This window comes from Phalangium opilio, unplaced genomic scaffold (genome assembly GCF_054372755.1).
Source record: "Phalangium opilio isolate 3A_F unplaced genomic scaffold, DU_Popi_V2 ptg000003l_1, whole genome shotgun sequence".
Taxonomy (NCBI): Eukaryota; Metazoa; Arthropoda; class Arachnida; order Opiliones; family Phalangiidae; genus Phalangium; species Phalangium opilio.
This window is the reverse complement of record NW_028324145.1, coordinates 11,117,593-11,144,681: the sequence shown is the minus strand read 5'-3', so window position 1 is coordinate 11,144,681 and position 27,089 is coordinate 11,117,593. Positions and strand designations below refer to the sequence as shown.

Sequence of the window (27,089 nt, the reverse complement as noted above, 5' to 3'; positions counted from 1 at the left end):
CGATATTTACGCAACCCGTGACTGTATCGTCAAAGCGTTAGACCTTTCTGGAATGTTGAATGATGTGATCATTTTAGACCTTAGACACGCGTCAATTCGGGTCAGTTTCCTTTAGAATTTAGACATACTGAACCTACATCAATCGTGGCGCGTAGATTAGCCTATATTTGCGGTCTTCATTTTGATATCTTGACAAACATTTAAGACCGTAACGTGAACCAAATGTGTTTTTAAAAATCTGGAAGTTGAAGAAGTCGATGCAATTTGATGTCAGTTCATTTGAATAACTTAAACTTGAGTTTCAGAAGCAAAATACCGGGGTTTTCTTTTAAATATTCAGCCCTATAGTATAATCCAGGTTGTAGAGAAACGTCTTTGAAAGAATAGGCCCCAGCTTGTCATATATATATATACTTCTTTCCATAAATTATATACTTACGTCATTCCTAAATCTTATCGCGCACCCTCTATAATCGAGTGACAACGCGGCAACGGGGAAATCAAGACAAATTCGGCTATCCAATATTACTACACCGGTGTATACAAAACATAGGAGTACATTATATAACTTTGTGAGAGGAAGTCTGGATCTCTTTTCGTATAAATCAAAAGAGGGTACATAATACCGAGTGAAGGGTAGCTAGGTACCGCGGCTTAACAGGTACCCGCAACATGGGCTGGCTAGCTGGGGCGTCAAGGGCGTTAACTCCGAATACTTTCAATAGGAAATAAACTTGGAAAGGAGGAAAAGTATCATAAATTGTACGGGGCTGTGACAAAACAGTTCCGAATTAAATATATAGCTTTTCAAACTGGCAACGCGTGAGCGAAAGGCGGGTAACGAGAATTACGCGTGTTTAAAGTAAGGGAAGTCGCTAACGAGGAAAATTCAACCTTGGAAAAAATAAACAAGGACTTGTAATTGTAATACTACGTTGTGGGGAAGCAACCATCGGTGTTACGCCGTCTGGAATCAGGCGCTAATCGTTTCGGTATTTAACTTCTAATGGTAATTATTCTCAGAATGAAGGCAGACATTCGCGACGGTGTAAGAATCAATTGCTACGAATGAGTTTCGGGCGCAAATATTGGTGGTACGCGCGGGGCTATTAATGGTAGGCAGGCAGGCCTTGGGGGGGGGGCGCGGTCGCGACAGTTTGCTCCTAGAAATTCTCCCATTATTGACACAAAACGGGTGTTGGTTCGCGGTTAGGATCCGCCTGTGGCCCGAACCCTAGACTTAAACGGCTAATTAAAGACGGGTTATAGAACTCCCATTAGGAAAATTGTGTTTCGGAATTCGATATCCGCTTTGCTTCGCACGCCATCCTGTATTTCTGGCTGATGCCACTGCCGCTGCTTGCCTAATTTCCGACTAAATTACACGTTTATGACAAATTGTTCAACCAGTGCCAAAGGACTATAAACCAATCATTGATATTAGAGTGATATTACACCACACCGAGACTCGCGGGAATTGGAGAAATGCTTCATTTTAACCGCGTTGAAGTTTCAAATTTTGACCTTTAACAGATTTATCGAAAAGTGATATATTAATATTATATTATTATATAGCGTCTCAACAAATTTGTAGACGAATTGTACAGAATCGAGATGTTACCAATGTAAAACCATTGTGTTTGATTTAGGCTAGTGAGCACTTCTTCCAAACATAGTATCTCGTAGGAATGTAGCCGTGTTATTTCAGGAATTATTGATTATGTAATATTTAATGAAATTCTGAAATGAACGTAAACAAGTACCTTTAATAAACCGGAAGGAATGTCGCAACAAGCTCTGAGTTTTTTATTTTTATTCCCCAGCGTACCTTTTATAAATAACGCTACTCTATCTTTATGGATCTTTATTAAACTAATAATTTAAAAATTCTGCTCTTTATTAATCTTTAATCATAACACTGCTTTATTCTCCGAACATTTTTTTTACTTCCAACTTTGGGATCGGATGTAAAATTTAATCTTAGAAGCTATAGTTCCCTTTCGTAACTTATTGCATTCTTAACGAAAATAGATGGCTAAGGGCGTATATCTTTACTTCTTGAAACTTAATAATAAACCCCCCTTCATTAATATAACATTCTTAATTTATATCCGGGAAATGAAAAAAAAAACAAGGAAGTAGTTCCGAGAAGTATAAGTAAACTATGAGGTTACAACGCGCATCGTCTTCTGCGCAGTTATAGATCCCTATTGATCTTACGGAAGGAAGTCTTTGTAAAAGCGAGGTTATCAAGCGCTTGAAAGGTATTATCACAATGTTTTGGTATCTTCGCGTTAACCAACATCGGGTATCAAGGGTAGAAAGGCATTGCCCTAATTAATAAATTAATTAATCATTAAGATCTTTTTTAATTTTCTTCGTGAGGTAACGACCGAAAAAAATTAGGCCGTAGTTTTTCATCATCATTATAATAATCGGCTTCAAGTATAAATCAAATGTGGGCAACCCGCTGCGCGGGTTTCAAAGAATCTTAAGCTAAAACATTGGCGCTCCGTTCTTCTTGGTCTATTATTCTTTAAAAACACGGCTCTCCCATGCAGCTCGCATCACCAAAAACAATGTCAGGAGGCATCGAGGGAAAGGGGGATATATCTAAACTAGGAAGCGGAAGTAGCTGAGGAACACATAGCCGGGGACGCTGTTGGTGGGGAATTTAAGGAAGACGATCATTTGCCATTGTAGGATAGACGTAGGAATTTTTGGATGTAACTGTATTGGGATATACTTACTCGAAAGTCGCTTACCTAATTAACCGGCCCTTTCTCCTCGTGTCAAGTTTTTGGCCCCTTCACTTGACTGCCTAAGAATCTCCCAAGAACCTAAATTTCAGGAACCAAACTACACCACAATCTGTACGAGAAAGTGTTAATGTTTCGTTTCTAGGAAGTTGTTAACCCCCGCTGACTTTCAGAAAAGTGTACTCAAGAACGTCAAAGACAGATTATCTTCGACAACTTCGTAACATTTATACGCGGATTGAAAGTTGTTATCTTACAAATTTTTGAATAGAAAATTAATTCATCAACTCTCGCTCGGCTTTTCCCGCAGTTTCCAAAAAGTTCCTTGGGATTTTACACCTCTTGTATTTGTCCCTTCTCACACGGAAATTCTCCGAGGTCCATTTTAGGGGCTTTCCTATACAATTAAAGATACGGTTCCTTCCTACCCCGCTCCGCCACTATCAGGGGAGAATGATTGAAATTTGTAAGAAGGCAAGTTGCTCGAGTATCCCCAGTTCGGTATGAAAAGACGAATGCATCCTCGTTAAGGTTAGGTGGGCTGGTCCCGGACCGAGGCTTAGTTACTTAGTAAAAATGCCTGTAGTCAGCTAATTTGAGAACGCCGTGTCCGTTCTAAGCTCATTTGTACCTTCGCGAGAAGAAACCAAGGTTAAGGGAAGATAAAAAGAATGCGTTCGCTATCTTCGTTAATTATTTATTGACTGATCTTTAATAGTAATTAGCGTCTTTTTAAAACTATCTTTTAAAATTCACCCTAAGCATTTAAAAATATGGTTTCCTTTGAACTGTCCCGTCTGAATAGAGGCTTGAAGATATTTCTCGCTCGAAACCTTAATTTAGTTTGGCGTTCTATGAACCCTGCATGTGTGGAAAAGCCGCGGAAGTTATTATTACAACTCCCATAAGAAGAAAGGAATTATCTCCAGTTTCGCTAATGACGCGGTGGTGCCCTTTTCCGGGGCGTTCCTTTCCAAAGAAAAAGATTAAGAATTCTTAAAAATAGCAACAGGTTTTTGATATAAGGATCTCCTTTTGCGCCTCCAATATTTCTTTTCACAATACCATCTTTACTCATATTCTCAGGAACTTGGTACGTTCACGTAGAGAAGCCGAATAACGTCGAAGCCCCGGGTTTCTGTATTTCCTAACTGATAAAGCCCCAAGTTGCTTGTTCCGTTTTGCTTGTTGAACGATTCCTTTCTTATCTAAACCTGGAAGAACAAAAGATTTCTCTCCCTGGGCTGTACATCTTAAAAGGGAAGGAAATAAGAGTGGAAATATTATTTTTGTAACAGGGGAAGAATGATTCTCGTGCCATGGGACGCTTCGGTTGAACACGCGAGAAATATCGTCTCAGCCTTTAACCCTAGCTGGTGAGCGTTTTTATCAGGTTGCGATATTGGAAGGCGCGTGGCATGTGGCTGTGGAAATGCATTGAAGTGGCGTATTTTGTATTAAGATTCTCATTCGGTGGGTTCCGTTCTGGAGAGGCTTTTCTCCGCACGAATTCCGACAAATCCTTGACTCATTTTTTCCTTGTTTCGCGTCTCTTTCTCAGGGAAATCAGTTAATTAGTCGGCCGTTCCTTTTATTATCGTATTTTCCTCCCTCCCTCCTTCCCTTTTGACGCGGGTAAAAGGGAAAGAAGTACCCGAGAAATTTATTCCTGTTTCTAATGTAATTTAAAGGGAGCCGCTGCTTGCGCGAAGACACGAAAGATTACTTTCTTATTATTTCGAGACTTTGCGCCGCTCGCGATGGCGAGTTGAGAAAGAGCCGAATGCGGAGAAGAGAGATCTCCTCATTCGTAAGAAGATTACGCCGTAATTAAACTTCCAGGATGCGAAATTATCTGTTGTTACTTAAGATTAAGACGATGTATTACTTATACTGATTGGAAAAAAGGTTCAAAATTCTGTGGTTATATTTAGATGTAGCCTAGAACTCTGCGATGTAATTACATCACGCGGTGCGACTCTTGGTCAAGTTTATAAAAAGGGCTCTCCATCCTGTACAATACAATATTTTCACAGAGATGTTTTTGGATTTTTTATGGCATTTCAATCCAATAGCTCCGTAACTCGCTTGTCTCATTCCCCAGCAGACTTTATAAAATATCTTTCGATATGAGCTAGTGGCCAAAAATCTGGAATGGCAGATGGGGAGCGGGAAATGTTGTTATATTGCTCAGGCAAGAAGTTATCCGGTATCTCACCTTTACCGTGATGGCATACCACAAACCAGACGGTGACCGCCCTCTCCCCAAAACGGATACACCGCCTCTTAATATCACCACCAAATAAAAAACCACCGACTTCTGAAACTTTAAATAAGCTTACGGTGTATGGGGCCCGCGCCATGCTTTTTATTGTGCGCATATTTAATATTGGACGATGCAACCGTGTTACGTATTTCTAAAAGTCCATTACTTAGAATTCACTCAACTTCTGCATGGCGCGAGTCTCTTCCATTTTGGGTTTTTTTTTCTTTCTGTCTCTTTCTTGGCTTAACTAGAAGAGATGTAGATCTCTTCTAGCTGGACTATCACGTCAACTTTCTGTAGTAGGAGAATAAAATGGCCTAAAATATGTCGCAAGTGCGTTCTACATCAATAAATTTACTTCCGACTCTATCCAAGTAGATTGTTTCCGTTCTTAAGGTTTCCTGTAAGGTAGGAGGAGGGGGTTACGTTCCAAAATTGAAGTCAGTCTCGAATAGAACGAATTGTTGACGCTGATCTACCGAGCGTTTTATCGTTCCGTGTTGAGATGCAATTTTAGAATAGAGGGTTCAGAGTAAACCCAATTTTCCAGGGCCACGAATCCTCATACCTATCTCCTCCCTCGTTCTCGAGTCGACGTTCAACGTCTAAGAGTTAATTGGTACGAAGCTGTTGTCTTCCCATATTTTTCTCGTTCAGGTAACATTCCTGTATTGATTGTAAGATGTTGAACAATGGCTCATGCTGATGTAGTGATTCCCATCTATCCCCGCGCACTACGATTTGATGCTGGAATTCTAGGGCTTAGTTTCGTCTACGAGGGGGGGCTTTTCCCTGTGCCGTTTTAGTCTACGGTGGTTTTGCGCGGTGTGACTTTAGACCTTCTCTACCCGAGATTTTCTATAGCTCCTACTGAGGGATTAAAGAGTCCCTACTCCTCCTTTTTGGGGTTTCTAGATCCCTCTTTAAGCTCCATCATCGGGGAAAATCGTAATGGCTCTATACACTCCGCAGCGTGCTCGCCCAGAAATAGGGCTCCATGCACCTGATGCGATCTGTTTTTGATTTTATGGCGCAACACCACCACCCACCTTGACTCGCGATACCACGCGCCCTCTCACGTGCTGCCTGGAATAGATCATATTTTTTTTCACCCCTATACTTTGTCTTTAGTTTGCTAGCCAACAATCCCTAACACTATAGTTATGTCGAATAGTTTATGGCTCATTTCTGGGAAGTGGCAGAGAAACGAATCTGGTTTATAAACTGCATTATAAATACCGTTCAATTAAAGTAGCTATAACTGCTGTGCCTTTCCTCAACCATATTTTTGAAAAAGCACTGCCATTGCCTTGTAATTTCATTAGTGTAGGAATAGTATACACCATTTCCCCCAAAAATGAACACGCTGCCAGATATATTTCGGTGCAAATATATCGCCAAAAAGTAATCTCGCTTTCTTCAACTGGCGCATTTAGAGGTTGCCTCTATATATAATAGAGAAATGCCATTTTTCTTTATTGTTAAATTTTTTATCGGATTTGTAATAGCGTTCTCTTTTCCGTCTGGTGGATTCCGGCCGTGTAGATCGATTTAGGATTTCTATATATCAATTGTTATTGATATTAATAGGATTCTTTGTTGCCAGTTGTTTCTTTCTTTATTTCGGGTCAATATTTTTGATTTCTCCGAGTCCCAACTCTAACAATATCTCGAGAGACAAAAGGGGTTGCTCCTTACTAAAGTCTGTAAGAAGACAGAGTGAATGAGTATATTTTATAGTAGTTAAAACATTTAATGGATTCCGGGTGCCTTCCGCTATTTTTCGGGGAAACTAAAATGAGTTTATTGGAAAATTCTTCACTTTTGGCTTCCACCGCACCAAAAGTCCCTTTTGACTCGCAAACTGCGCCCCTTGTGCAGGAATTACTCTATATTTAAAGGAAAAGTCAGATACACAACGTTTAAATAGTCCTTGAAGTATATTTTGAAATACGTCAATCAATACCAACGTTATAGAAAATATGAGAGATATTAATTCTAAGAAAATAAAATGTATTTCCGAGAAATTAATTTTAACCGTTGTTATATGAAATGTTGACTCTTCCTTTAAGCTCAAAAGGAAAGTTTCCCCTTATTGGGAGAGAGAAATGGTTGGGAGCTCCGTGTTTGCTTGACTCTCCAAGTCTCTCTTGATCTAAAGAGTATAGAGATGCTCGAATCCATCCTAGCTCAGTCGACTCTCTAGAAGGATTTGCGCTTTCTGCCACCGGATCCCTAACACGCGGAGAGAGAGTGCGGGTTATGAAATTAAGTTGACGTTCATACCTTGAAGAAAACCATTCCAGTGAACAAGCGCTCTTTACTTTTTATCGTGTTCAAGACATGCTCGTGACCGAGAACTTTCGACTTTTAGTTATGAACTTTTAAGGGAGAGAGGATCGTAGAAAGGAAGGTGGACGTTGGTTGGTTGGGAGGAGAGCTAGCTTCATTTTAATTTTATCGAACGTTGCCTTGGCAAAATGGCGCCCGATTAACTTACTTAAGGGGGGAGGGAGTATAGGCATTCATCCCGGCATTCGCTTTGGGAATATCGCGTTCCACGCTACTAGCCGCTAGGCTGCTTCGTAATAGTAAACTTTCTCGAAAAGAGCCGATAATAACGTTTTAAAGGCTCGCTCTTGTTTGAAAACGCCGGCTCGTGTTTGGCATTTAACCGAGAGCAAGGGGAGCTACCCCTTAAGCCCCACTGCCTTTTACAAACCATCCCCGCCCCATCCCCTAATCTCCCAGGAACTAAATATATAAGGAAGAGACATCTTGGATAAACTTAAAATCCCCATACATTGTCTAATATGTTTCCAAACTTTAAACGTGTAATGCACTTTACGTTTGAGATCAAAAATCAAAACCAATTAAAGATGTATACCATCGCGTTCAGGCACTATTACTTCCTTACTTCCTTCCTTTGATATTTAGCATGCATTGTATAGCCTCATCTTTTACTGAATAGTTTAGATTGCAGAATCTAAACTAATATCATTGTTGTTTAGGAAAATTAATAGGTTAATAACGTCAATAAATCAGAACTGTACGTAAAAATACGATGAAACCTTTTGCAGACGTTTCGAGTATAGCTCCAATACCGAATATTTTTCTCCCTCTCTCTCTCTCTTTCTCTTTCTCTCTTTGGGCAATTGCTTGATCAAACCGTAAATCCAATCTTTGGGTTGGAAGAGTCTCTCGCTCGCTTTCCATACTGTATGTGGAAGCAAAATGAATAAAACTGGTGGAGGGAGTTGGGGCTCTTTTGGCCCAAAGGCATGTCTAGCTATCCCAAGCGCGTAGTATACGATGGGAGTCTCCATCCTTGAATAAGCCTTCTCTTTTCTCCGTGCGGACTGAAAATGCTAACTATGCAAGCTTGATTTAATTTCCAGCGTATGAACCGCATCCTAGCAACCTCTTTCCCGCGAGGAACCACCCCCTTTCTCTCTCTTGGAGTCCCTCTCTCTCAAGCTAGAGCTCTGCTAGCAGCAGGAACTAGGAAAGGATAGCAGTGGGAAAGAGTTTTTTTTTTGCAGCCAAGGCCTAGCTTTTGTTATCAATCGTTTGAGGGCCTCCCGTTCATTCTACACTCGCCCGGTTCTTCTCCTTCATTCAATTTTCTCGGTCTTACTTCCACTTCCTTCTCTTTTTTCGCGCTAGTACGTGAGCCGCGTATTTTTATAGAAAGGATCTTTTCTTCCTCAACCACCCCCTCCCCTCCCCATTTCGACTCGGTTTAATTTCAGGCCTAGTTTGCAATGAACTCGAATAACTTCTCTACTAGAGAGTTTAAGCTATACCGTCTTAGCAATCTCCCACGTCATAGCGTCAAAATACCTGCAGTTCGCTCGGACTGGAGTTACAGTTGCTAAAACTCTCTATTTAAAATCGCTTTGAGAATTTAAAGTTTTACCAGGCAATGTCTGACCTACACTGTATTCTGACTCCGGGATTGTTTCCAGGCTTTGAATACGGAAGAAATTTCTTATAACGGCTGATGTTTGTTGGGGAAAGTTCGCCCCTTTCTTAGGATGCAACTAGCTATTTTATATAGAGGTTCATTCTAGCGCGTATAAAATAGGACGCTGGTGTAGGGGGTGGGTGGGTTAGGATTTTTTTAGGCCTAACGACTTTAATGGGCTTGTTTCTTGGTCTCGATAGAAAGAAACTTCTTCCGCTTGATGTTCTCTTTCGTTTTCCCTCCAACAATTCAGCTCCTTTGTCCCTCTTTTCTGTCTGCTTTTAGAAGCGGGATTGAGCTCGGAATATTGTTGTATAGATCCTCAAGACTCTTTCGTTTTTTATTGTACTCACTGAGTGGAAGAATTGACTACAATGATAGTACTTGCTCGATTCTACACTCCTACCAGCCTACGCCCCCACAAGTTACTTATTTTCTTTCCCCATATAGTCCTACCCAACCCCCCTTTTATGTTTTATAGGTTTAGAGTTGGATAAGATAAAATTAGAGATTGGGGAAACACGATGGACAAATTATTATCGTAAGGTTAACTCTTGGTTTTTAAAGTAATTTCATAATATTAAATAGGTTATATTAATCTAACCCTATCTATCAAGTGCTTAGCCATATGCCTAGGGTTATATTGAAGGTCGAGATAAGCGGGAAAAGTCGCTTTGAAGTTAAGATATCTCGGGTTGAAAGCTATTAATTGATTTTATAATCACGATGAGTTGATATAGAGTAAATGGATTTTTTTTTAAATGAAAGGGAATCCGCGGAATACGATTCATCACGATGGCTAACGTCGTTCAATCTATATGTCTGTCTTTTCTTACTCTCGCCTTTATTTTCGTCTTTTTAAAAGAGTTGAAACCGGTGGCGGTTTGATTTATCGTTCCTGGGACATTGTACTTTTCAATGATCGATGCATTTTCCTTATTTTTTTTTTTTTTTTTTTTTTTAGCCCTTGGCATTTCTCCTGCCAATATGAGGGGGGCAATTTCCACAGTTAATGACATTGTTCCTCGCTCTATTATTAGTAAACGATCCACTCTAAGCTGCTGCAGACCCGCGTGCCATTGACGCCTATTCAAAATTTACCCATATATAGACCTTTTCAATGGGAGAAAGGTGCTAGCGTAACAAATGCGTTTCCCTTCTTGACAGCATTGACACTTTTTAAACCATTTTTGAAAAATGTGAGTGCATGCGCCAGAGTTTAGAAATTAATTCAAGTATCTCTTTTTGCAAGTTAGATCTATTCAAAAATCTAAATTTAGGTCTAAATCTCTATGGTTCAAAGGGTTAGAACATTAAGGTATACCCGCCATTTTTGTCGCTGTCTCAAGCAGATTCAAAGGAAGTTTGACTTGGGAGTTTATCACGCACGAAAGTTTAAATACAGCTTGGTGGAAAAAACCACTACGGGGTAACTTTTCAGCAATACATCGAAAAGGTCACAAACTATCCAAGAAGGGAACAAATAAATGGAAATGTTTTGGCTTTGAATCGAGGCTCGATTCCTCTTTCTCCATTTTGCTCTTTGAATGCGGTTGGAGAAAGGAAAAAAAATCAGAGATGGAATTCTCTCTCTCTCTCTCTCTCTCTCTCTCTCTCTCTCTCTCTCTCTCTCTCTCTCTCTCTCTCTCTCTCTCTCTCTCTGGGTCTGTGGAAGAAATACAAATTTTTTATTTATACGAAACGCTGTTGGTAGCAGCTGGTCTCTCCGTTATTATTGGGGAGCATCGAAAATAATAAAAATATTCGCAAAAGCAAGAGGTTTTTACGCTATTCTAGCCACATTCAAACCAAAAAATCTCCCCACCGAGGTCTTGGAGATGAAAGAAGACTAGATCTATGATGAAAAACATTGAATAAATCGTACACCGCACCAAAACTGGGTCATGAAGGATAATACGGAGTTACCCAATAGGGATCTTTAAATCTTCCGATATTAAATGCACGCGCCTTTCCTTCGAATGATGCTTGCACCTAAACACGGATGTAGTAACGTTGAAACTACTTACAGGCGCTAGAAAAATGTTAATGGGGAAGCGTTAATCAACCACTGTTTAATTGCCAGAGTCTATCATTAAGGACGATTAGTGTTTGAGATTTATGCAAATATTTATATAATTTCATAATTAAAACTCACTCTCTCTACCTATTTCAAAATTTTCTCAAATTGATGGAAAACTTTGGTATAGAATTGCGCTATTACCTCGACAGATTATCCAATTAATTTTCTTAAAAGGTAAACCATATATTTTAAAGCGAGCTGCCAATATTAAGGGGGGATGGGGTGTTAATCTATCTTTGTATGTACATCCCGAACGGTCCTCCTATAGTTATTTCGATCAATTTGTCACCATCAACTTGTCCCTTTTCTAAACTTTGTTCAATCGGTCGGGCCATCGTCGTTATATACGCATATATGTATATATAACACCCTCATTAGAACACGTAATTACACTCCGTTCTACACCTAATAGTCGAGCTACTAGTAACCTTCCTCAATTTTGCCATGCACCTTGCGGATCCCGCGCCATTCCTAAATGCTCCGTAAACACGCGTGAGCTCAGATCGGAAATCCCTTATGCTAAGACTTTGATATTTGACACCAATCAGAAGTCGATTAAATCAAAGTTCCCAAGCAGTTATTGCGTAAAATATATAGCGTATAGTAATGCTACGTGAATTGTTACGAAACCTTGATAGTTTTGGCAAATTTATTACTTTTTTAAAGTTGAAGTTAATCAATTTCTGTTTGTTCGGGTTATACATTGGCCTAGCTTAATGTGAGCGAGGAGAACCAATATTGTATATACGTTTATACCATTGTTCTCTTCCGTGCATTGTTCAATTTCTAAAGGGATATTCTCGTACTGTTACCGGGCTTTAAATCGTAATGCCAGTTGAAGTTTATTTGGCGTTAAAATCCTTGGATTACTCTGTTTGCGTTTGCGAATTTAGAAAGGAACAATTGCAGATTTTTTACGTACAAGATTGGTAAATATTACGAAGTACGTGGAAACGAAGCCTTTAAATTAAATATCACACTTGGTATTTGAAGGCTCGCGTCAAACTTCAAATTATTCTCAAGTTCTTAAATTCCATAAACTTTCCCCCATATCACTTGACCTAACTGACCAACAGCCCCAGCATGATTTTGATCCCTCGTCTTGAAAGGGTTTGACTTTCTCGTCAAAAAAAAAGCTTGGAATATTTTTGATTTTCAATTTACTCTCTCTCTCTCTCTGAATATTTTCATTTTGGGATTTTGACGTCTTCAGCGGACGTACCTGGGACCGGCTGCTGTCCTTTCCAAACGGGTTCTACTTTTTTTTAAGGGTGGTCGGAACTTCTTTTCGTCGCGCATGCAATTCATATTTTGGGGATATTTTCTCGAATACCCCTTTCGCTTCACTATATGATCCTTAAAATAGCTACGAAGAGAGAGAGAGGAGAGGAAGAGGATGGTTATGATGGATCGCTTTATAAAAACGTCAATCATTGGCAGCTAAAATGTTAACCGGGCGACTACATTTCCCTCGATTATTTGCTTTTAGAAAACGGGGCACGCGCGCAGCGCCTCGAACGGCCAACTATATAAACTTTTGACTGAGTGATTTTTCACTTTCACGCTCGCCGCCCTCGAATGACACTCTCCAGAACTTTATCCGTAACCCCTGTCCCTAGCTAGCCCTTTAGCTGCTAACCCAAACTCCTTTTCTATCATCTCTGAAAAATGCGCGGACTCTTATAGCGATGCGATATCGCTTGATACGTTAGTAAGATGAGGAAGTGGAATTTTCTCGATTAGATTCTTAGATTGCATTAAGAGTCCTATAGATTAGGGGGAGGGGATAATCTGAAATAGATATTAATCTAGGGATTTAAGGAGACGAGATCACGCTGGATTATTTACCAATGTTCTTAAGGCTGAATTATTGAGAGATTATTTTAAGCTCAACTTATTACTCGGGATTAGATCCTTAAAATTCCCATAATCCTTTTCTCCTTGTGTAGAAAAATAGGGACGTTAGCGACGCTACAATGGAACGAAAAAATAAATTCTCTTACAACAGTACAAGCCTGGGGATCTTAGGTCCTTGAAAGGGATCAGAATTTCTCGGTAATACCTTGTTTCTCGTGATATCTTCCATCCTTTATGGTTTTGATCCCCCCCTTTTTTTCTAGCCCAGAAATTTCTATCATTTTTAATCCTTTTTTTTTCTATCTCGTTCTTCTTTTCTGGGAATCAAAATCCGTCCGGGAAGAAGTCTATTAACTAAATGTTATCAATCAGTCATCAATAGTTAATTCGTGATCGCTTGAAACAAGGTCGTTTCTAGCTTCACATCTACCAGATTGGAGGTGGGAAATATTTTTGAAATTACTTCATGAACATTCCATAACTTCTATGGATTGAGTTAATCTACTTCTTCGAATTGGCCAGAAATAGCGCTCTACTCGTCTTTTTCGGATTTTTGGGATAATAGGAGGAAAAACGGGACTCGATATCGAATAGACGAGAAAATAGATAAAAAAGTAGAGCACCCGCGAGATTTAACGTCGATTCCGATTTAGGATTTTTCTTTTCTTCGTCTATGGACAATTTCGATTGAATGGTCGCGCTGCCTCTCTCCTAACTTGACGATGTTGTAAAATTGTAGTATACTGCTAAGGCATTCGTTGGAGTTGGGCACTTTCTATTGAAGAAGTACATTTCTCCGTGGAAAGAAAGAAATCTCTGGAAGAGCCTAGCGGCCGTCATTCTTGGGATCACGTCAAAGCATTTTGGGTCTCTCTCGATATTTTTTTTACAGGGTAGAAAGCAGGGACGGGGGTACGTGCGATTTTCATTTCACGGTCTCGAGGCCTCTTTCCGACTAAGGGGATATATGGAGACTAAAAGTGACTCGGATTTTCTTAACCTTTCTTTTAAAGGAAGCTTGAGCTATAGAAGGAGATTGATAAATTGCATTCTACCCTCGATATCTAACGTTTGAACGATACTCTTTGATAGAAGTAAGAGTAGACCCTCTTGTTGCCACTCTATTTTTAAAGCAATGTTGTGCCATGAAATTTTGTTTCTCAGGGACCGTTAATTTATGGTCTTATACTTGTGTAAAAACCTGGATAAGTCATCTGCAAGGATTCGTAACAACGAGTTCTTCTCTGTTACGTTGTTGACAACTATGTCTAAAACCTTATAGACTACAACTTCGAATCCATCTTGATGAGATTGCGCTAAGTTTGTCTAAAAAAACTACAAAGACTACGGGGATATTGTAGTAAATAAAGTAAAAGACTTGACTCCACTAAGCGTATCGAACGAACGGAATCTTAACAATTGGAAGACTGGACAGATCACGCTCGGAGTGTATAGTCCAGAGCGTGCATGCACCCTGGCTGGGTGAACTATAGATACACGTGTCTGTGCCTAATGGAGCGAATATCGGTTGCGCCAGTGTAGATCCGGAGCTATCGGATTCCGGCAACGAAAACTGAAAAGTATATAGACTCTCTCGCTTCGATCAGCTAGTCCGAATCGTACGTCGGAAAGAGAGAGGACCAGAGGGAAAGAAAAAAAACTCTCTCTCTCTCACTCGGTTATCTTCATCCATTGGCAAGAATAGAAAAACGCCAGAGACGTCTCTTCGATCAATTCGGCAAGCAGTCAGAGAAACCCAGAGTAAAATGTAAAGAGTACAAACCGCCTGTCAAACGCTTCTTTCGGATAGATAAAACCCACCCTGGGGATGAGATACATCCGAAGAAAAAGGGCCCCAAAAAAACTCCGACGTTTATGTACGTCCCAGTTTCTCCTGGTGGCTGGCTGCTGGCAGGGGACGCGAAAAGTCACCTACGACCGGAAATCGACTCCCACGGGTTCGGTTTCTGCACCGTGCCCGCGCACGATGTTCTCTTTCCGAGCTCTGCTCTTCTCTTTTTCTCTTGTGCATGCCCATACAGCCCAGAGAAAAGCGGAGTATATATGACGAATGAAGAGGATTTTTGTTTATCCAAGAATATTGCAAATCATAAGGAACCATTCCGATCCCATTTGATAACCAATATGAAATTAAGAATACGTAAACAATAGAGTTAATAATTCATGGGTTAGAGGTAGAAATTCATGATATAGAAGCATCCGCCAGATGAACTACGTCACAGTGTGACGCGTCACGCGATCTCTCTCTCGGCTTCTCGGCCTTCTTTTTAATAATAGAAGAGGAGCTGGAGCTATTTTTTGCTCTCTCTCTATATCAATTGGTAAAGAAGAATTCTCGGTCCAGATGTTACCTGACAACAAAATAAAAAAGAAACCCATCTCCTCTGGGCAGGGAAAGAAACGTTGCTCTTTCTTAGGAGTCTAGACTGAGAGGGGGCGAAAGATTCCGAATGTACTATGTGTGTGGTTTGTGTTCGTTGATGTCACTTTGACTGCGCTAGTCCATCTCTTACGGCTTAAAAAATAGAAAACGCCCCGGGATTTACTAGCTTTTACATCGGGGGTACGTATTCCCTCTCCCACGTCTATACTCTGTCTTATACTGGCAAATCTCTACGGGTTTAACAAATCTCCCAAAGGTTAAACTAGAAAGATTGAAAGAGCCGCGGAGCGAGTTTCAGTTTAGTTTGAGATACGATAGCTGCCTGCTGCTGTCTTCTCTACAAACTCAATCGAGATATAAAGGAGTTTGAAACCATTCCCACGTTACTCTATTTAAGAAGATTGAGCCCATTGATGTACGTATATTGAGTTTCCAGCATAAAGTTCAATCTGAAGAGTGAAAAGGCTTAACAGTTTGCGATACCGTAACTTCCCCAAATTCAAAGAGCTTAGCAATTTGTACGAATTACGAAAAAATCTTTTGAATAACAATCAAGTACTTCCGGGAAACCTCGGAAAATAACAATCCGTAACGATATAGTCTAGACTGCGGTTTACGCTCGCGGTAACCCTTGAGTATGATTACCGCCCTTTATGCTTAGTATTTTTTTTTCTTACCCCAACGTTGCCAAGTGGGTGTTTCTAAGTATCTTTGCTTACGAAGGTTCTTAGAAGGAACTCTATATAGCAATAAATATTCGTGACTAAGGGCACTCCGTAGACCCATGCGTATACTCTTTATTTCCTGCATCCCGAAATATTGGTAAGGATGCGGATAAAAACACCCATCAAAGATGTTCTCGCTACCAGAAGTAAATAATTTCGAAACTGGAAACGCCGTATAAGTCCGTTGTATTTCAATAAGTATCAATAATGTATTTTATGTATTTTGATAACATCCGGTTAATGTAGTACTATAACTAAAGCGGTGTTTACGTCGTCGCTCGGGAGTCCATTTAGCCTTTGGCGCGCCAAGGCGTTCGCGTTGAAAGGTAGACGTCAACTGCAGCCCTCGGAAACAAAAGGGGGGCCGATAGAAAGAAAAGAGCTAAGACTATAATAGAACCATTCTCTGTCACACTTTTTTTTAATGTTCTGTATATATATATATTCCATCCCTAGCGGCGTACCTTATATATTTTGCGAGGGCTGAGGGGGGGTGTTAGGGGGTATACTGTTAACGGATCTAACACGGGGTCGCTTTTCTTCTTTCGTCTCCTAAGCTTCTTAAGACGCTTTTCCTCAGCCTCCAGGAAGAGAGAGCTTTTTTTCCCCAGATCTAACAACTTTCTCTCCATCCCGTGGTGATATCCCCATATTTTTTTCTACAAGTTCCCACACCTACATATTTAAGGCTGCAATTGGTCTCGTTCGTACCGTGCAAGAAGGTAACTAACCAAAAACCAATAATAAATCGGCTCAAACAAAGGTTTCCCATTGATGTTTTTAAGTTAAATGAAATGGTTTCATGGCATTCATTTGTCCTGAAGCTTTGAGGCATATTGTAGTTACCAAAATATGATTTCAATCATATCTTAGTCTGTGTCCAGGACTGGATCCGGACACAGTGTGATTGGTCCTTGAAGTGTAATAGCCTGGCGGTGGTTTTTACTTTGAAAAATTTCTCCTTCCATCACGACGGGTGATTTTTTTAATATTCCGCGTCGACTTGATTTCAAAAATATCGACCATATCCAACATGAGGGTGGAGAATCTCAAATAGGTTGTACTTTATACGTTTATTCGCGTTGAATGATTGAATGAGGTAGAACTGGACATGATGCGGTTTCGAACCCACACTCGATCTGATGGGTTTCCATCGTTCTACGTATTCAATCGGTGACTTTGGAATAATTTTGGAGGGTGCGAGACCGAATTGAGACGCGTCGTTGTATAAGTAGCCAGGTTATAGGAATTGAAGTCGCGGGAAAACTAAGGACGGGGGAAAGTTAAAGACATTTCCCGCGGCTTTGGCCAATTTTTATATATATTCGAATCAGAAAACCACGCGCCTTCTTCTCCCTTGATTTTGAACGTGTACGGCTGGAGGGTTTTGACTTAAGCCTCGGAACCGTTTCGACCACCGCAGTTTGGCGGCGGGAAACGCTATACACTATGAAAGTGCCAACGGAATGGACTTAAGTCGACTTCCTGCATGGTTTTCGGTATAAGCCAGATTTTTCGGTTTACCCTGCAGACAGAATCAAGTCGAGATGTTTTTTTTTTGGACATGAGAAAATTGGTTTCCTTTACCAAGTAACAAAAACTCGAGAGGATATTTTTCCAACTAGGATATAGAGCGGACATTAATTGGAATTTATTTTTAACCTCGGGTCGTGGCTTCTTGGAAGGTGTTTAAAACGCTCCTCGATTATTTTCTCATCAATAACGGTCCAAAGTTGGCCCCCCTAGGACCCTAACCCTCTTTGTCCATTATACCGCGGTGAAAATTCCAAAGTTAGTAATTATTCTTTAATCGCGAGAGAACCCGGTCGGGACAGCGACGACTCCGTTAATTTTCCGGCTAATTTAATTGAATCTCTTTTAATTGGGTCACCCTTCATTTTTCACACGAGCTTAATCGCGAGCCTCGAGAAAGCTTCTAATAGACCTTTTCGGCGAATCGCCTCGTCTATATTACGCCCAGTATAAAAATACTCCTTCTAAAAGCGAACAAATGAAGTTGCCCGAGTTTGTTATCGAAACATTCCATAGTTGACCGGGGGGAAGGGAGCCAGGCGTTGGAAAACTGGTCCAAGAGATGTTGCCTTTATATTCCCATTCACTTTTTGAGGATGAATAGAGTAATACCAAGGGGAAAAAGGATTGGATGATTGCTTGTATTGTTACCACCAGAAGTATATAAAATTGAAATAGCTAGAAACCTAAGCGTTCAGGTTTCGAAAATTATATTCAACCAACGGATTCATGAGAGGTCAATACGATTAACTACAAGTGATAAGCTTTCAATCTCGGGGTCCATTTTTCCGCAGTTCAACATATTTCCTTGAATGGGTCCCAGTATAGCTCCACACTTCCAGATAAAGTAACAATATTGCTTAGACTAGCTTGGCACGCACTCTGAGTGTATATATATATATCGAAGCTCTTTATTGTGTAGTAGGTGGCGGGAACTTGTCAAAAGCAGATGCGAAAAGCCCCGCGGGTCACCCAAAGCCGCCTTCACTCCATTTCCCTTTTCTAAGGCATTGATCGGAATCCTTGGCCACGCGTTTCGCACCCACTAAGACCACACCGTAGCGTTTAACGCTACGCTATACCTCTTCCCTCACTCCTTTTCATAATATTGTATATTAATATCCTGAAACGCGTAAACTTTCTTTATTAAACTATATAGCTCGTCTTAATAACGCGATAATATTGAAGATGAGCCGAATAATTCGACGAGGCTTCAAACTAGGACATACCTCTTAGCTTGTAAGAGATGTCCTTTATTTTGTCTCGACAGTCGAAAGGGAGCTAGCTAGAAGATGAGTATTTGGGCCCGAGATTAATATATTGTGAAAGGTGGTAACAGATTGCCAAGTTTTCAAAGTTTATTACGTATTAGTTCCTTTGTTTTAATTTAGTAAACTGACTCACGCTGAATACCAAAGACTAGTTTAATAATTATTCTCAAACTCGTTCGACAGGTTTGGTTTTGATATCGTGGATTTATTAGTTTCTCGTAAATATTGAGAGCAGCTTCTTGAATAGACGTTATTAACAATTAGGCGTTTTGAATTATCTACTGTATTGTTCAAATTAATACTGTCTCTGCTCTTACAGACCGTATATTATAATCACGTGGTGTTACTCTACCAATCACCTCTATTCTAGCAATTGTTAAAGCGCGTGCGGAATTTTTAAAATTCAAAAACAAAGGCTTAACCAATTTATAAAGCACGCGAAATTTTAAAATTCAAAACAAGGCTTAACCAAGTTATTTTTCAAACGCAGACAGCCCCTGGTAGTTGGGCTGACCGAAAAGTCCCGGTGCTAGACGGTTGAGAAAACCAGCAGGCTTCATTCTGTACACTTGAAAAACTTGAAGAAAAAAAAAATTTCTTTTCAAGCTATGATAATAAACGTAAAATGGAGAAGTTGAGAGAAAGCGAACCCATTTTCAAACAATATAACTTGAAGTGAAGTAAGAAAAAGAAAACCCATTTGACTCGAGTACAGAGACAATCTTTTCGACATACTTCCTAAGTATTATAGTGTACCTCTTAAAACAGCTCGGACCTTTTCTTTGGACAACCAAGTCCAGTAAAAAAAGAAGGAAAATCTATATCATCGCGAGAGTGAGTGGTCGGACAATTCTTGGACAAATAAAATTACGTTGGTTGAATTTCAAGTTTCTGGAAAACTGCCAATATAAAGAGTTGTAATATATTTGCATTACGATTTTATAGTTTTTGAACAATTTAGTAGGAAGTATCCATTCCCTCTAGTGAGCTCATCGTCTTTTGCCAGTGAAAGTGGGCGCGATAAGGCGTCGAGAACCGAATTCCATTACGAAGGAAAATTATTGTTAAATAGACCTTACACAAAACACATTTCCAGCAAAGACCTCTTCTCCCCTCCCATATATACGCCCACTCAGCAGCCACCATGGCGTTCTGTCCTTTGTATCGTTCAAAGCTAGCTAAGAAACACGCTAGTTTTGCAGCTAAAAATGGCCTTCCATCGCAATTTTGATCGGTTATGACGTTCTATAGCTATAGAATTCTTTTCTAGCACGCTCTTTATTTCGGGACACAAACGCCTCGTGCCAATTCGATTTATAAAAACCATACGGAGGAGCTTATTTCGTAACATTTCGCCACTCTTATTTTTTGTACTATTATCGAACGGACGGACGGACGTTCCTTGAAATGAGCTAATTTCGATCAAAAGTCTGATACCGTATAGCCTACGCTTACGTAACTTCTTCTTATATTCTAACGTTGAGTTTAATGGATTTGACCTCGTTTTCAATCTAAAACCAACATTCTGCTTTACGCACACTCTGAAATGTTTTTCTGAAAATACAGTTCCTGATGGAATTTGAAGTAGAAAAAGATATATTTTTCAGCTATTTGGAACATGGCTTTTAAGGAAAATAATAAGGATGTCGTTAACTGCGTAAGGAAATTGAAGGATTTTTTTTTTTTGAAGAAAATAGTTATTGCTTCAGATATTTTTTTTTTAGCCGAATGAGAAAGTAATATGAATAGACGTGTAATTTAGAACCATATTTCAATTTCAACAAAGTCGTTCTTGGTAGTAGTAGTAGAGATTGCTCTGAGTTTAGTTGATGCAACGGAAAAGTTAAGAATAACAAAAAGAAATATAGTTGTTATAATTTCAAATGCAAAGTGGAAAAAAACGTTAAACTTCATCGACCTTTTAAAATCATTGACGCGATTATACCGGGTTCATTTAATCGAAACTTTTATGGCTTTCGGAAATTCCATTCAATTCCCAGCTCCATTTAAAGCAATTGCATTTTTCAATGAAAACAATAAAGGGTACTTTTCTTTGACATTCAAATCCTTGAAGAGTATTTACACGCGCGCACTTTGTGGACTTTGAATTTCGAATTTAAAACTATACATACATTTGAAAATTTCGTTTCCATTTTAAACTTAAATAACAACAGTCGCTCCTATGTACTACAACTAAAAGTAAGCGGGCCGGGGAATTTTAAAATCCCGGGTTAACAAAAGAGCGGAAACCCAAACTCGTTCCGCGCGTATACGTCAAAAGGCCGTGACGACGAAAATCAGACTATGTCTTGATAATTTTACTTGAATAGAAAATTTTACCCCGTTTGTTTTAAAAATGAGGAAAGAGGGGAAAAAAGAAAGAGCGCAACACGACACCACCAAAGTTAGAAAATGAATGAAACGGGAACAGGGTGTCTTTAAGCCTCGTCTCTACTTAATGAACAAACTCCCATTCTTTAAACCTTTATATTGGCTCCCTACAGTTAAGCGCTAAGCCTAACCTTTCGAAAAATTACTTTTAGTATAACTCGAAGTAACGTTCAAATATTTTCTACCGCTCTCGAGTTTTACCTCCCGTAGTTGAAATACTATCCAAGTGATAACTTTCTTTTCGTCTACTTCTGTTAAAATGAAAGACGAAAAAGGATGGGTGAAGGTCTCGAGGTAGGAGACGCTGGGCTTCGAATGTCAAGAAGAGAAGTCGCGTAGCTAGGCGGCCCAGCGGGCGACACGTGTCTCAAATTAAACAATTACGAGTTTTCGTTAGAGAGGGACCTTGTCCTAGTCCCATACGCCATGATCAATGAACTCGCAAACGGTACGAGTATCCGGCGAAGGGTAACTGCGGCCTTTGACAACGGTATCGTGTTCATTTTGATCCGTAATATACCTTGGTTTAGTGGCACTGGCACCCGGTGCGACTGAGACTTTGAGTGACTTGAATTAAAGTCGGAACAAGATCCCTAGCTCTAACACGATTCTCAATTATGAGAGCTCCCAACAGTAAGGAGAGGTAGGCCTAACCTAACTCGGGGTCAATAGACGTGTCAAGAAGTTGCAAGTTTTCGTGCCACCCTTTGTCGCGTGTTGGGTTCTAGCGAAACCTTTTAATACGGATGTAATCCTGCCCTGCCCTTTTCGGGGCTTATCATCCGAGGCATAACGTAGCCTAAATATCTGCGTAATAGCTATTTAAAGGCTTTGATTGGTGTATCCTTATAGCTACGTATAGCTTTAAACTTGCTTACTTGTAGGTTGAAAGGTACATTTCTTCAACGTTTGAACTACGCGTTAGTATTTCGGGTTGATTAGACCAGTTACTAACCAATCCGTATTCTTTTATTTGTATTTTTTCAGAGCGGCTCAAAGGTTAAATCTATCGTCCAAGAAACGTCGACGTCACCATTCTGGTTCCGAACCGGAACCTTTGCCTTTCCGAACCAACTTTTCCGAAATAGTTAAGAACTCTCCTCCACCGGCCCCACCGGCGTTACTGAGAGGTTCAGGAAGAATCAAAGACTCGACGGGCCTTGGAAAGGTAATGAAAAAAAAAAACTTTTTATTTTTCTCCTCAAAATTTGGACAAGTTTTATAATGAAATTATAACCGATAACCCCCTATACATATATCCGACATGTATGACCCATCAAATTTTCGTTATTTTATAGTTGTATTAAAAACTGCCGCGCCAACTTTTCAAACCATTCTTGGGAGGGGGAATCGGATATTTGCCAGAATTGCGTTTTGATGTTTCGGGGTGATGATTCTGAAAGTTTTAGGAAAGCCAATGAAAGTCAATACGAATTAAATAGAAGGAAGCGTAAACTATCCGGGGGATTCTTTCGTGATTAGATTTGGAGTTAATGTCCAACCACTCGGATTTACGCTTCTTCCCTGATCGTCCAACATTTTTTGATCGTTTTTTACTTAGGGTTTAAGCTTTTTTCACGCGGTGGTGGCGCACGTGCTACGATAAGTTTTTGCGCGTGCAATACAATGTGCTAAGGTGATTAGGGTTAAATAGGAGGGGGAAGGAGAAACAGAGGTTATTGGATATAAGCGAGAATAGAGCAAATCTCGCCTTTGACTCTAGTCGGGTTGTCAAAGTGGACGATGGCGAGGCTCGCGTGTTCCAAAGATAAATGAGAGAGACTCTTAGCCGGGCCTCTTCCATCTCATCCATCTAAAACGGGCGCGCGGCCTGTCATCGCTAAAACTCCTTCCTAGAAAGTCAAAGTCGCTCTTTAAATTGATTACGGCACATCGCCATACCTTGCTCAGCTTCTTAAAAAAGTTTTTTTTTCTTAACTCGAAAGTTTAGTGGCGGGGTGAGCTTTTTTCGCGCACCCCCTATACCCGTAATTGACGTTTATTTTTTACTTCAAACCCTCCCCCCATATCCGTTATCCACTCGAAGGTAAAAAGTTAAGCCCGTGTTTTTTCGGAGCTTCAAAAGGGGTGGATCAACTTTTGCCCTTTGTTTCCTGAACAGAGGTCCGTGGAGTCCAAGCTGGCCATAGTTTGGCCAAAGTGGATTAACGCGGACTTATCATACTGGGATGGATTGCATAATTAAGAACAGCCGTTAGTTTAGTCTCGTCCACTTTTTTCTTACCCCTCAGGTTGGTTGGAAAACAATATGTTGTTTCGTGGAATTTTGTAACACAAGCGATAATTTATCTTCATTCGCCAATTTCAATTTCTTAGAAAAACTAAAGCGGGTCAGACCAAATTGATTTCCAATCGTTTTATTGAAAACCTTGAGGGCCCAACAGCAAGAAGAAAATAGAATCTGAATCTTGGTTCAGTACTCGGAATTGTTAATAACCTAGCGCACGCATTTAGGGGCACACCATTTGTTCTCCTATGGTTTTCTTGGAATCATAGGCCTACCTCGATTGAAAATATAGATCTATTTGGAACGGTAATAAATTTAGAACATGGTTAAGACAAAAAAGTTCTATCCTTTTAGGCAAATCGGGGGTTTTCTCTTCACGAAATCTAATACGAGAAACTTGGTCCAAAACCAAATCGAAAAATCCAATAAAGGATGCGGTGCACTATACGAGTTCGTTGACTCAGGAACTACAGCTTACGAGAGATCACCATTACTGAAATACTTGGGTAGTATACTGCTTGCACCTAAATTAAATGTCCCGTTTTGTTTTCCATCTGGTGGACCATTTCGTTTGAAAGAACGCGCGCCTATAAACCTTTTCTGGTTTTTGGTACCGTTTTCTTCTTACCGTATCTTCCATAGGAATGGCTCTAGATATTTTCTTTCTATTCTGGTTAAGTTTGGGATCGAGAGTGAATAGGTTAGGATTGAATGGTTTGGGGTCGCGAGCGCGGGGCTGTCCCGTCGAATCTCGAGAGGCAATACCCGACTTCAATTGTTTTTCCGACTTCCCCATTGACTTTCTATGTTTATATTGTGTAGTATCTTTTTGTTTTTCAATTCAAGCTTTATATTCGTTCGTTCCCAAACGCGCGCCACTTTCCGAGCACTTGACTCCCAAAATATCTATCAATTTCCCGGAGTCCCTTCGCTTTTTCTTTATTTAGAAAATAGTTTTAAAGCGAATCCTCTAAAAAAGAGAGATTGAAACGTATAAAGGAAAATACAAATTTTTAAGCTCTTACCGAAAACGAAAACAATGGGAATTTATCGTTATAGTCTCCCTTGAAATCTCCTCGGATCTCTATCTATATATGTATACGCATAGATATATGTAGTATAATATAAAAAAACCCTTGATTTATCCAGTCTGAAGTATTGAACGAGTTTTCTTTTCTCGAAGAGAACCAACCGAGGCCTAGCCCTAGAAAGAAGAGAAAATACTAAAAAAAGGAGTCGAGTTTGCGGGAGCGGAAAATATCGGACAATTCGTTTCCTCGCGCCGCCAGCGTTTGACTTTTGAATAAGAGTAGTTGAATGGAATTGGACACGGACCACTAGGTTTCCTAGAGTTGGCCCTTGCCTCCGGAATATTGCCGCTTCCATTCTCCAAGTTAGACTTATGCGTAAGAGTATATTTCTAGGGCTCGGATTTTCCAGCAGCTAGGCTTCTCGGGGAAGTATAAAAAAGAAAGGAAACTGTTTTAGTTCCGCGGCTGGATCGATTTAATTTTACCCTAAAACTCAATAGCGCGAATCCAAAAATCGCGGGAAACTCCCTGACTTTTTCCTGGAGCTCAGTTTGGCTTTTTTTGGCAATGAAAATCTTGCTTGGTTACAACAGCGGGGAGCTTATCGTTATTATTTTCTTTACGTGAAGGCAAACTTATATATTGTATTACAAAGAGTTGGGCCAGAAACGTTTTTGGATAACATTTTGGGGAAAGGGTTATAATTCTCTAGTCCCAGGTTGCCATCTTCGACGTTTTTAAATTGTTCTTTAATACTGCCATAGATTAATCAGAAATATTAAATTTTCATTGGTAGGCCACGTAATTTAACCTGTACAAACCCTAATTACTGTTGTTTAATTTTGGTTTACCGAATTTTTCCAACTGTGAAAATGTTTCATTGTGACATCTTCAGTAAACATCGTACGGTGTATTTTCGCTCCAGCGATGACTGATTATTTCCGTATGCGCGTTTGTCGCGAACATCAGCCGGCAAACCCGAAACCTTTGGGACCCCAAAAAACCAACGCTTGCATGGCCCTTCTTTTACAAAGTAAGCGGAAGAAAGGAGATAGAAAAAAAAGGGGTTATGTTATAGGGTTTTAGTGATTTATCCTCGGCCAAAAAGTTAAGTAAGCGATTCGGTTTTCACTCTATTACATCTCGCCAATTTCCCGTCGATTGCACCAACTGGTGCTGCTACTACTCTATCCTTGCCCCACTTTTACTCCGAACTACTCTTCCTTCCACTCCGCCTCTCTTTCGTTTTTATATATTTTGTAAGCCAACTGGAGCTAACGGAATCGAAATAATTCTCTCCATCCATTTGCCGCCTTTAGGCAGCGACGCTCTTTATCTTGCAGGACTTCCTAACTCTCTCTCTCTCGCTCTCTCTTACTTCTTCTGGTACAGCGTTCTGCCTTTAACATCTCTCTAGCAGCATCCTTCGATCCCTCTCTTCTCTCGGGTGGTAAGAGAGAAGCCTCTCTCCTAATCTGATTTGCTCATTTTATCCTGAAAAAAAGGAAAAAAGGAAAAAAAAAACACTAGGAAAAGGAGAAAAACCTGCAGCGGGATGGTACTGTTGTAGTAGCGGGGTAAGGAGGAAGGAAACTAAATAGCTGACCCGGCGATATATTTCTTCATCCTTATTCGGACGTCGTTGAGTTTTATCGAGCCAATTTTTTTTTTTCCTCTTTTTTTTTTTTTTGGTGGGATTATGTTTTTTAGTTTAAATATCATTCCGCCGGAATGTTTCGCTTTATTTTCTTTCGGTGTTTTCTTTTGGAGAGTGCGCTTCTTTTATTATAAAAAACTTGTAAGTTTTGAAGTTGGAACAAATGATCTTCTTCTTTCCATCCAAGTTTTTATTAATGTTAAATATTATATTAACTAAATATTAAGGGATAACAAACAACCGAGTATACTATTTTTATCCCAGTTTTTTCCTTCATTTTTTAGCGGGCGAGTAAAAATGGTGCGTTCTCTTTTCTCTCGTTTATCTTTGATAAATGGATTTTCCCCTTTTTCTCTTGGTAATGTCGAACTGCTGTTGGCGTAGAAACGAAAATAACGATATTTTGCGTCTGCCAAAATATTTAGACTCTCTATTCCCCTTTCTGTTATTTTGTTCATATCGAAAGACATTTTATCATTTAGTTGATTTACGTTTATTCTTCGCGTCCCAAGTTTTCTCACGTTGGTAAAAAGGGTTCCTTATTATTTGATAGAAAATTCCACAATTTATTTCGAAATTGGATTGATTTGACCATATAGATTATAGACAGAGTTCGAAATTACTCGTATTCAATTTACAAGGACTAATTCCGAGTACCAATCCCTTGGCATAAAGTCTCGTATGATTAAATTGCGACCAGCAGTACTACACCGATACACTCCGTTTCTATATCTTTTCTTTAAAAGTTATTCTTGGAGAAAAGGGCGCTACCATTGTATCTGCAGGCGTTATCCTTGGTGGGCTATAAACTCCTGTTTACCATATTTTATCATCCTCGAGTGAGCTACGATATCGTAAAAGGGACTGGCGGCCAAAGGCGGAAAGACTATTATCATCCTT

The 27,089-nt window shown here is 39.9% G+C and overlaps 1 protein-coding gene across 5 annotated transcripts in view; it reads left to right on the top strand.

Annotated features, from left to right (window-relative positions):
- Positions 1 to 27,089, top strand: part of LOC149717826 (uncharacterized) — a 170,521-nt gene that overhangs the window by 129,884 nt on the left and 13,548 nt on the right. For all 5 annotated transcript variants that reach the window (XM_089840771.1, XM_089840774.1, XM_089840775.1 and 2 more), the window contains one exon: positions 22,241 to 22,421. In XM_089840771.1, the coding sequence (XP_089696897.1) occupies positions 22,241 to 22,421 (181 nt within the window). The remainder of the gene's footprint in view (positions 1 to 22,240; positions 22,422 to 27,089) is intronic.